The 11,627-nt window shown below is 37.8% G+C and overlaps 2 protein-coding genes across 3 annotated transcripts in view; one reads left to right on the plus strand and one right to left on the minus strand.

Moving 5' to 3' along the window:
• The window catches only part of SHCBP1L (SHC SH2-domain binding protein 1-like), a 44,595-nt gene extending 37,414 nt beyond the window's left edge, over nucleotides 1-7,181 (plus strand). The window contains exons 7-10 of the mRNA XM_010853110.1: nucleotides 3,639-3,792; nucleotides 5,144-5,394; nucleotides 6,020-6,142; nucleotides 6,808-7,181. Coding sequence (XP_010851412.1) covers nucleotides 3,639-3,792; nucleotides 5,144-5,394; nucleotides 6,020-6,142; nucleotides 6,808-7,059 — 780 coding nt within the window. The 3' untranslated portion in view covers nucleotides 7,060-7,181. The remainder of the gene's footprint in view (nucleotides 1-3,638; nucleotides 3,793-5,143; nucleotides 5,395-6,019; nucleotides 6,143-6,807) is intronic.
• Nucleotides 7,182-10,126: 2,945 nt separating this feature from the next.
• The window catches only part of DHX9 (DEAH (Asp-Glu-Ala-His) box helicase 9), a 42,262-nt gene continuing 40,761 nt past the window's right edge, over nucleotides 10,127-11,627 (minus strand). For both annotated transcript variants that reach the window (XM_010853112.1, XM_010853113.1), the window contains one exon: nucleotides 10,127-11,627. In XM_010853112.1, the coding sequence (XP_010851414.1) occupies nucleotides 11,429-11,627 (199 nt within the window). In that variant the 3' untranslated portion in view covers nucleotides 10,127-11,428.

An 11,627-nucleotide genomic window follows, 5' to 3' on the forward strand; every position in this document is an offset into this window, starting at 1 on the left:
AAAGTATTGGCGTTTCAGCTTCAGCATCAGTCCTTCCAATGAACACCCAGGACTGATCTCCTTTAGGATCGACTGGTTGGATCTCCTTGCAGTCCAAGGGACTCTCAAGAATCTTCTCCAACATCACAGTTGAAAAGCATCAATTCTTCGGCACTCAGCTTTCTTCACAGTCCAACTCTCACATACATACATGATCACAGGAAAAACCATAGCCTTGACTAGACGGACCTTTGTTGGCAAAGTAATGTCTCTGCTTTTTAATATGCTATTTAGGTTGGTCATAACTTTCCTTCCAAGGAGTAAGCGTCTTTTAATTTCATGGCTGCAAACACCATCTGCAGTGATGGTAACTCTGGGACTTGGATTCTATCCCATCCCCAGAGTTTGCTGTATTGATTGTTGAGGACTGCAGTTGTCAATGTGTTTAGTGAATTTTTCAAGCTATTTTTAAAAGGCTCTATTTTGTGTATGGCTGCTAAAGTCTCTATTATGTCACTAACTGAGATACAGTTAGTGACCTGACAGAAATTTTCCTAAAAACCTACAGTTAAAAGCAAAAAATTTGTTTTTGCAGAATAGGTACTCTTCAAAGCTATGTCAGGCTGCCTACAACTGCCAATTGCTTTCATGTTCTGCTTGCACAGGGCCGTGATCAGTCAGAAGCACAAGCCTAAGGTCTTTACAGATCTTTTCTGAGTATGCATCCATCCGTGAGATTGTGCATTTCATTGTAGGTTCCCAGGATATGAGGTAGCTCTTATTACCCCAAGAAATCTTCCTCTTCAGCTTCCTCATTTGTAGGCTTTTTCTTGTCCCTTCCTTCATCCTTTGTCCCATGTAGCTTTGGGTATAGGATGTCTTTAAATGCTTTTATCAGCTGCTACTTGGCAAAGCTCCTCCATCCTCAGTTCAGTTCAGTTCAGTTCAGTCGCTCAGTCATTTCCAACTCTTTGTGACCCCATGAACCGCAGCACGCCAGGCCTCCCTGTCCATCACCAACTCCCGGAGTCTACCCAAACCCATGTCCATTGAGTCGATGATGCCATCCAACCATCTCATCCTCTGTCTTCCCCTTCTCCTCCTGCCCTCAATCTTTCCCAGCTTCAGGGTCTTTTCAGATGAGTCACGTCTTCAAATCAGGTGGCCAAAGCTGGAGTCTCCACTTCAACATCAGTCCTTCCAATGAACACCCAGGACTGATCTCCTTTAGGATAGACTGGCTGGATCTCCTTGCTGTCCAAGGGACTCTCAAGAGTCTTCTCCAACACCACAGTTCAAAAGCATCAATTCTTCAGTGCTCAGCTTTATGGTCCAACTCTCACATCCATACATGACCACTGGAAAAACCATAGCCTTGACTAGACGGACCTTTGTTGGCAAAGTAATGTCTCTGCTTCTGAATATGCTATCTAGGTTGGTCATAACTTTCCTTCCAAGGAGTAAGCGTCTTTTAATTTCATGGCTGCAATCACCATCTGCAGTGATTTTAGAGCCCTCAAAAATAAAGTCAGTCACTGTTTCCACTGTTTCCCCATCTATTTGCCATGAAGTGAGGGAGGTAAAACAAAGGTCAGTTTCCTTATCAGTCCCTCTTCTGAGGTAAGGAGGAATAAGAAAAATATAAATCACGGGAATTCCTTGGTGGTCCAGTGGTTAGGACTCAAAGCTTCCCAGTGCAGAGGACATGCGTTCGATACCTCGTCAGGGCATAAAAATCTTGCAAGCCGCAAGCATGGCGCAGCAAAACAAAACAAAACCCAAACAAACAAAAAACTTAGGGGAAAAAAAAACGAGATGGCTTCTAGAGTTTTTCCAAAACATTTATTTACAGAGATAATCCTTGTGCTGTTTGCCACAGATGTATAAGAGTACGTAAGGTGTAATATAAACACAAATGACTATCTTGGTTTGCTGACTTAGGATTACTGTAAGAGTTTCATATGTATATTTCTAGAAAAATGTTCACTCCTGCTTATCAAGGAAAATTAAAATTAGGCAGCACTCCCACTTATCAAGGAAAATTAAATTTAGGCAGCGAAAATTGTTAAAATAGCAAATATTTTTATACATTTAAAAGATACCCCATTCTGATGAGCTTGCAGAAAGAAAAGTGAGGTCTCAGATCAAGTTTCAATTGGTTAGACTTTTCTGGACGGCAGTTTAGCAATATGTATACAAGAGGCTTAAAATGTTTTATACCTTTTGACAGTAATTCTCAATCTAGCAGTTTACCCTAAAAAATAACCAGAGATGTGCATAATTTATTTGTGGTAGTATTTTCATGATATTGGAAAATTATAAGCCATCTAAATAAGGATAGAAAATTATAACATAAATTATGACACATCGAGATCTCCCTGATGGTTCAGTGGCTAAGTGTCTGCACTTCAAATGCAGGGGGCCCAGGTTCGACCCCTAATCAGGGAACTAGATCCCACGTGCTGTATCTAAGACTCAGGCAGTCAAATAAATAAATATATACACATCTATATGATGTATTATTACATAAATTTAAAAAATTAGGTTTTGAAAAAATATTTAAAGACATGGGGAAGTGTGATATAACGTAATGAGAAAATCAGGATTCAAAATCACCTGCATCCATCTTATGATACATCAGTATTATGCATGTGAGTATATGCATAGGAAAAAGACAAGAAGGAAAGTAGCTTTATAAATATATTCTATTTAGGTAAAAACTTGTTAAAATTTCCATTTTTGTTATGCTTTGTTTCAATTTTCTATTTTTTATAATAAGAAAAAAGAGACATGAATGATAATGCCATTTGTATTGGGATAAAAGAATAGACATTTTTTCATGGTATATATTTAGTTTTCAAATTTTATTTTTAAAGTTTCTCATTCTTACTGGTTCTAATAATGAAGTTCTTTCACCTTTTCTACTCCCAGTGCAAATTCCTGGTACTTTTTCATTTTAGTTTTAGAATCTATAATAAATTTTTGATGGTTTACCAAAATTTTAGGGTCAGTTTGAGTTAAAGAAAATAAAGTAGTAGTTTCCAATAGGAAAGAAATCTGGGGTCATCAAAACCTAGACCTAAAGTTTAGCTTTACCACTCACTCATTCTGTGTCCATAGGCAAATCATTCACTCTCACTGAGTTTCAATTTTGTAACATTACAAGGGTATAATAATACTTTATTTCAAAGAACTGTTGGGAGTTTAGTGGGTAAAGGTCACAATAACTTCTGGCTGTATTTAGTAGCTGTAAGAATTATTAGGGATTGTAAGGAAAATCTTTCATTGTTCTCTGAACATTTAATGAACATAAACATACACAGTATTTAAACAGTGCATTACCTATAAGATAATGTGAAAAAAGGCTTCCCTGGTGGCTCAGAGGTTAAAGCGTTTGTCTCCAATGCGGGAGACCCAGGTTTGATCCCTGGGTCGGGAAGATCCCCTGGAGAAGGAAATGGTAACCCACTCCAGTATTCTTGCCTGGAGAATCCCATGGATGGAGGAGCCTGGTAGGCTACAGTCCATGGGGTTGCAAAGAGTCGGACACAACTGAGTGACTTCACTTCACTTCAGTGTGAAAAAGCACATTACCAAGGAGTTAACTGATTTAAATGACCTATGTCATTTGGACCTACTGTTCTATTTCTTCTTTTCAGGTAAAGGACTTATCTCCAGACACACTTCTCCAACAGCATGATGATTTGGATTTGGCTTTGGATAGCTGTTACAGTGGAGATACAGTTGTTATTTTTCCAGGAGAATATCAAGCTGTAAATCTTGCTTTATTGACTGATGACATTGTTATAAAGGGTTAGCAAGGCATCCTTTTTAATCTTTTAATAGCAGTGTATTCTGGACAAACTGTATATTATAAACATGGTTAATCAGATTACTAGAAATTAGGACGGTTTGGGGTTTCACAAATATCCCTTATGTGCCTTTTCCAATTAATATTTTGTCACCTGTCCAGTGTGGGCTTCTAGGTGGCTTGGTGGTAAAAAATTCAGCTGCCAATGCAGAAGATGCAGGAGATGAGGCTTCAGTCCCTGGGCTGGGGAGATCCCCTGGAGGAGGGAAGAATACTGCCTACTCCAGTATTCTTGCCTGGATAATCCCATGGACAGAGGACCCTGGTGGGCTATAGTCCATGGGGTCACAAAGAGTCAGACACAATTGAGCAACTGAGCAGGCACCTGTCCCATAGTATACTATCTGTACAGATTTCCTCCTTGGACGCACTGTACCAGAGAGATCAGTGAGACTGCTTCCCCATGATAAACAGTCAGAACAAAACAAACAAAAAAACCTGCTCACAGTATCTTCCAGCAGCTCTATTTTTTACCTGAACTACTTTTTTCTCTTGTCTCCACAGCATTTCATACTACTTTAGTAGAAAACCCAAATGTAAAGGTATATTAAAAAATACTCAGTATTTTCTCTAAAAGCTTAATTCTATGGAAACTTACTAAACTAGAAGTAAAAAAGCAGAGTTTACTAAATTTCTTTTAGATTCTGAACATATTTAGTGACTGGTTCTGCCCTTTTACATTAAGGTTGTTCCCATTGTCTGGCCAAAAGACAAGACAGATGACAAACTTTGCTATCATTTCAAAAATTGAGCATAATTTCCACTAGATTTTGATGACTGTAATGTTCACTTTGCTGAACTATATGGGTAATAAGGTATTTGTTAATTTTAAAAATTTGTCTTCAATATACAACCCCTCATTTTTGGATAGATGTTCAACTTAGAGGATTGCGACGACTACTAGAGCAAAATTATAGACACAATTACAATAATCTTATAACCTAATTCAAGAGTCTCTGCCAGTCTTTTTTATTATGGTTTTGAAACCAGGTTATGGTAAGATACTTCCTGGATCTTACACATTTTGTAGATTACTGCTCACTGTAATATAGGGAAATATGTAGTGGAATGAGTGTGTTAAGTACCATAGGTACATTTAGGTTGATTATAAACCCAGATTCTTCCATCATGGCATCAAAATAAGGAAACAAGACTACATTATAGTTAAGTGTCTAAATGGTTGACTGAATAATTACAAATGTTACTTGTAATAGCAAGTATTACTGAATGACTAATGGGATTTAAGCTTTGGAAGTACTCATTTAATTATGTATTTTTGTCCCTATAAATCAGGAATTGGAAAGAGAGAGGAAATTATGATTACTTCTGAACCTTCTCACGACAGTTTTGTGGTGTCCAAAGCTGATAATGTGAAGCTAATGCATCTGTCTTTGATACAACAAGGGACAGTTGATGGGATTGTGGTGGTAGAGTCTGGTCACATGACTCTAGAAAACTGTGTATTAAAATGTGAAGGAACAGGAGTATGTGTTCTTACAGGGGCTGCTTTGACTATTACAGACAGTGAAATAACTGGTGCCCAGGTATTTTATTTTATAAAATCTATGGTTTATTGGCTGTATATAACTTTGAGTGATCTTAATATGTAAACAGAAGGTACCAATTGTTTTATCTTTGAATGGAATTATAATTAAGCTTGGAAACTGATAAAAGTAAATTAAACAAGAACAAGTACAAGCATGTTGTTTTATACACTTAGTATACTGAGGAAAGTGAACTGCCAAAGTAAGAAATGAGTTTTGTTGATGTGTGCTTTTTAAAAATATCTAGGAATCAGCGGTTATAAACAGATTTTGAGTCAGGTTAACAGATTTTAGCAGCATTATGAAGGATTTAAAGTACATATACATTAATTTTTATAACTACTTAGAATAACTGCTATTAAGAGATTTTCCCTTCTAAGACATGATTCGGGTGGGAGGAGAGCAATGTAATGGTCCATACACCTTCAGCCTTCCTATAGGTCTAATGATTCTTTGACACAGAGTTTGTTTTCAATGTTATTTCCACAATAAATTGTACTATTGTATTTTCATGTAACTTAATATGTTTAGATTGCTAATACAGAACTACATTTTTCAAGTCTAAAGAAAATTTTGGAGGTGTACATGTGTTTTGTAGATTGTTTTATTTGCTTTTAATTTACAGGGTGCTGGTGTTGAACTGTATCCTGGGAGCGTAGCCATTCTGGAAAGAAATGAAATTCATCACTGTAATAACCTCAGAACCTGTGACAGTTCAAAAAGCACCTTAGGTGGAGTTAATATGAAGGTATTCTCATATTTTTTAACATAAGAATTGTAAATTATAAAGATACCAAAATATTAGCTTCAGCCTTAAATTTTAGTCTGTTAAGTATGGTACAAGCAATTAAAATACTGTTTAGATGATAGTTGACAGGAAACAAATTTAGTCTTATAATAATTTCAATTTAAATTCTTAGTAAATAACTTTGAATATGAGAAAGGGGTAAGTTCTTTTTAGATTTTGTTTTCATTGAGCCAGCTTGTAGTATTAATACATTTGGCTAAGTAAAGCAAATAAAGAGGATAAATATATTAAGAAATATTTAAGTTGTTCAAAAGTTGTAAAATAATTTAAGCTAACCAATTAAAACATAAATAGCAATAATTTGTAAGTGAAATGCTTTCCCATTCTTTTCTACTTATGTAAATTCTACCTTTCTAGGTCCCTCTCTCGACTTGTATAGTTAATGATAAATTTGAAAACTTCATATACTATTTCCTCAAATATTTTTGTAGTTAATATTACATTAATCCAGCGTGAGGAAAGTAACATTTGTTCAAAACTGAGATTCAGTTGTTTTAAGGAAATGTGTGAGCTCAAGAATTAAGTTCTAGAGCTTATGAAATGTTCATTAGTTCACAGTTTTATAGAAATTACTGAAAACCCAACTTCCTTGAATAATTTAACAGGTTCTTCCAGCACCCAAATTGAAGATGACTAATAATCATATTTACAACAACAACGGCTATGGAGTAAGCATTCTTCAACCAACTGAACAGTTTTTTATTGTAGCAGAAGAAGTCCTCAACAAAGGGGCTGCTTCAGGAGATAAAAGAGATGATAATATGCTCTCCAAAGTAATGCAAAATCTGAATTTGGAAATGAACAATAATAAAATAGAAGCAAACGTAAAGGGGGATATTAGAATAGTAACAAGTTGAAGCATCTGGATTTAAATTTTTATATTTCAGCTATTTGTTTAATAAATCTCATATCCCACAGAAATGGTCATTTTAATTAAATTCAAATTTTATTTAATTAAAAAATTAAATATTTAAGGGCTTCCCTAGTGGCTCAGACGGTAAAGCATCTGCCTGCAATGCAGGAGACCCTAGTTTGATCCCTGGGTCGGGAAGATTCCCTGGAGAATGAAATGGCAACCCACTCCAGTATTCTTGCCTGGAAAATTCCATGGACAGTGGAGCCTGGCGGGCAGCAGTCCATGGGATCACAGAGTTGCACACACCTGGAAGACTCACACACACTAAGTGAGCTAACCTGGTTGTATTTAATGCTCTCACTGAAGATTCATTTTAATGTTTTTTAAAAAATGTCTTTGAAATCTCACACAACCTAAAAGCTAAATGGTAATACCATCACCACCCATTCCAAAAGCAAACATGGTTTAAAATTCTTCAAATTTCTTGTCACACCACAGGGCAAGAGGAATTAGTTCCCTGACCAGGGACTGAACCCAAGCTCCCTACACTGACAGCATGGTCTTACCCACTGGACCACCAGGGAAGCCCCTCAATATTGTTTCTCATGCCTTAGTCCAATAAGAGCCTTAGTTTTTTACGTAGTGTCTGGCCAGTTTATGGTCAATTTCTGATTCCTACATATCTGTGCAGGTAACTGGAATAAGATAACAGTTACATAGGATTAACTATAGGAAACACAAAAAGTCAAAATAAAACAAAAAACAAAGAAGATGTATTTCTTATGTTCAAGAAATCTAGAGGTATTGTTACTTATATTCCAGAAATCCAGAGGTATTCAGTTATAGAACTAGCAGATGTTCCACATGCGTACTCAATATTAGGTGTTGAGTGCTAGATATTCAGAGTGCTTCAAATTTCTTCTGTCTTCCATTTGTATGGTTTTCATCCAAAATCACCACATGGTCTAAGATAGCAACTGTTGCTCAAGCCAAGCAGAAGGGATAAGACCTCTCTACTGTCATACACATTATTTCAACTTTTATGCCCCCTGCCCCCAGCCAGAACCTAATCACATGGCTGTATCTAAGTGCAAATTAAGCTAGAAAATATAACCTTTAAATTTGATTACCATGTGTGCTCTACAACAGGGTGGTGTTTTTTTTTTTTAAAGAAACTGGTCTTTTTCACAAAGCACAATTTACACTGATTTCAGGATATAAAAGGAAATAAGCACAGGCTTCAGCCCTTCATCTTTCCTTCTGCAAATTGACTATTTGTAATTTGATCAGTCCTGGGTGTTCTTTGGAAGGACTGATGCTAAAGCTGCAACTCCAATACTTTGGCCACCTGATGCGAAGAGTTGACTCATTGGAAAAGACTCTGATGCTGGGAGGGATTGGGGGCAGGAGAAGGGGACGACAGAGGATGAGATGGCTGGATGGCATCACCGACTTGATGGACAAGAGTTTGATGGACAGATAGACCCTCTTGAGAGTAAACAGAAAGCAACAGCCTTGCATGAACTAACGTCTCAATCATCAGTCACCTGCCTCCTTTTGGTTGCTTCCATTGGTTTCCAACCAACTACTTCTCAGGTCTTCTTCAGAATACAGTTACTCCTGCCCCCCATTCTCAGTTCACTGAAGCATACAGTGTTTTTAAGATTTTTTAAGAACTTTGATAGTTATTTTTCTCCCTCCTTTGCCTTCCCATCCTTACTTTTTTCTCTCCATCATAACAGATTAAGAGGCTTCAGTTCAGTTGCTCAGTCGTGTCCGACTCTTTGCAACCCCATGAACCACAGCACATCAGGGCTCCCTGTCCATCACCAACTCCAGAGTCCACCCAAACCCATGTCCATCGAGTGGATGATGCCATCCAACCATCTCATCCTCTGTCCCCTTCTCCTCCTGCCCTATCTTTCCCAGCATTAAGGTCTTTTCAAATGAGTCAGCTCTCCGCATCAGGTGGCCAAAGTACTGGAGTTTTAGCTTCAAATCAGTCCTACCAAAGCACCACCAATTTATTATCGAACAGTTCTGTAGGTTGCAGTCTGGCATGGGTCCCACTGGGCTTAAAATCAGCGTTTCTGGATGCTCTCGGGGATTTCCTTGTTCACTTGAGTGTTGGCAGAACTCTGCTGTTGCGGTTGTAGGATTGAGAACTGGAGTCACCTGGGGGCTCCTCCCAGCTTCTAGTGACCAACTGCATTTGGGTTGTCTTCCTCCCTCCATCTTCAACGCCTGCAACAGACTGAGTCCCTTTCCTGCTTTGAATTTCTGCCTCCCTGACCCCTCTTTTGCCCCCTCCCTTCCACTTTTAAGAACCGTGGTTAGATTGAGCCCACCTGGATAATCAGGGTAATGTCCCCATCTCCAGGTCTTAAGTTACACCTGCAAGCCCCTTCTGCCATGCAAGATACATATTCACAGGCTCTGGGAATTAGGATGTGGACATCTTTGAGGGGCCATTCTGCTTACCACCCATCTTAATTTTCTAAGTCAAGGAATGACAAATCCTAATCCTACTCCTCAAATGGGATTTAAGAAGCTTCCTCCTCCAGGACCAACCAACACATAGCTTGTACACATTTAGAAGAGATTCTGATTCAGAACTTACAGAAGTGGTTCTGTTTTTTCTGCTCTGTCTTCCCCTGTTGTGCACATACCTGGCTGGCCTACTAGTTTTGGAGTACAGGCATTGGGTCCTAGTAACCATTGTATTCCAAACCGTACTGCGCACTGCAGGTAATAATGTTAACTGTTGTAAAGGAATGCTACCAGTGGGTCTCTGCTGATGCAGAGAAATGAGGTTTACTCTCTGCTTATGCAGAGAAACAATGCAGGACTGTTAAGGATATTTCATCATAGTTGCTAGGGGTGGAAAGGTTAGGATTTTGGAGGTGAAGACTGGACAAATCAAGATGAAGAGAGTGGTGGTGGTGTACAAGGAAAAGGGATGAATTAGAACCCCTTTTTTGGTAAGGGGTTTTCTTTGCTCCACTGCAATGCCAGTAGCAGCTATGGTGAAGTCTCAGCCAAACTAAAGAACAGAATGGGAACCATAATACTAGAGTCTCTTGTCAATTTATTAGAAGTAGTAAAAGTGGCAGGTGGCTACAAACCAAAGGACTGAAAGGACTCCTCAGCAGCACAAGGTACAAGCAGTTGCTAATTTATTCTTTGTGAGACACACAAGATGCAGTGAATTAGGGGGTTTTCTTCAGTTTGGAAAGTTTTGTTTCTGGACAGCAATCTATTGCTCAATAAGCAGTTTTTTTTACAAAGGTCTGATGCACAGAAAGAAAATCCCAGCTGGAGATACAGATTTGAGAGTCTATAAATAAATTGGACTTATCAGCAGTTAACTGTTGAAGGTAATCCACGAGAAGAGGATTTTGAAAACGCCCCTAAGACAAAATATAAGTTGTCCAAGATTGTTCACATGTCAGCGGCATTAAGATATGAACTCTGTTCTAATGGAAAAACTCTGTAATCTCTACTATACTATACTGTGCTACTGAAATGAGAAATGTGAAAATTCACTGGAAACAAAGTATATACTAAGTGTATAAATGTCTCCAATAAAATAACCTAGCTTAACAAATATCCTTTGAAATACATGTTAATGTTATTTGTCAAACACCTAAACATTATGCACTGGTGAAGCTTCGCTTACCTTAGTTTTTTGGATTAATTTTTAAACTTTAAAATTAATTTTAATACTGGAAACTACTAACCATGAAAAAAGAGAATGCTGACCTTGGTCTTAGATTTTTCAAAGACAAAGCCTGGGAAAAAGTAAAAATACTCAGTCCTAGGTCAAAAGTTTTATTCAGGTACAGAGATTCAGGTCAATTGGGTACCAGCCAGTATTTAATTCAAGAATAACAACAGCATTCCAAGGCTATTTATTCTAACTACTGTAGGTAATGACATCAGTTGGTATAGTTATGAAATGAAGTAGTTTTCCCCCTGACATTTAAAACTAATGAATGTAATTAACTGGCATTGTAAAATTATTCTAATGTGTAAGATCAACAATTAACTATACATGGCCAGTATTCAATGTAATACTTTATTTTCTATTGTTTTATTAAACTAAAGTCAAGAAAATATCAAGTATTTTAAAGACAGTTCTCAACTCCTGAAAGAAAAAAAATACAAACTGTGGTACCTTTATTATAGATTATATTTTACATAATATAAACAAAATCACTAATATAACTAAATGTCTAGTAGTTTAAGCTACAATGAACTACAGAACAGGTGGAAAATGGGTTTACTTACTGGCAGCAAACAACTTGAGAAAACGGGTAGCATGCTTTTTTATTAAACTGTCTACGCGTAGACACTGACATAGCTAAACTTTAATAGCCTCCACCTCCTCTTCCTTGTCCGAAGTAACCACCCCCATAGCCCCCTCTGCCACCTCCTCGCTGGAACCCTCCAGATCCTCGGTATCCTCCTCCACTCTCCCCTCTGTAGTCCCCTCCTGACATACCTCTATAGCCACCTCGGGAAAGCCCTCTGAAACCGCCACCGCCGCCACCACCACCACCACCACCA

This window comes from Bison bison, unplaced genomic scaffold, assembly GCF_000754665.1.
Source record: "Bison bison bison isolate TAMUID 2011002044 unplaced genomic scaffold, Bison_UMD1.0 scf7180017864322, whole genome shotgun sequence".
In the NCBI taxonomy this organism is placed as follows: domain Eukaryota; kingdom Metazoa; phylum Chordata; class Mammalia; order Artiodactyla; family Bovidae; genus Bison; species Bison bison.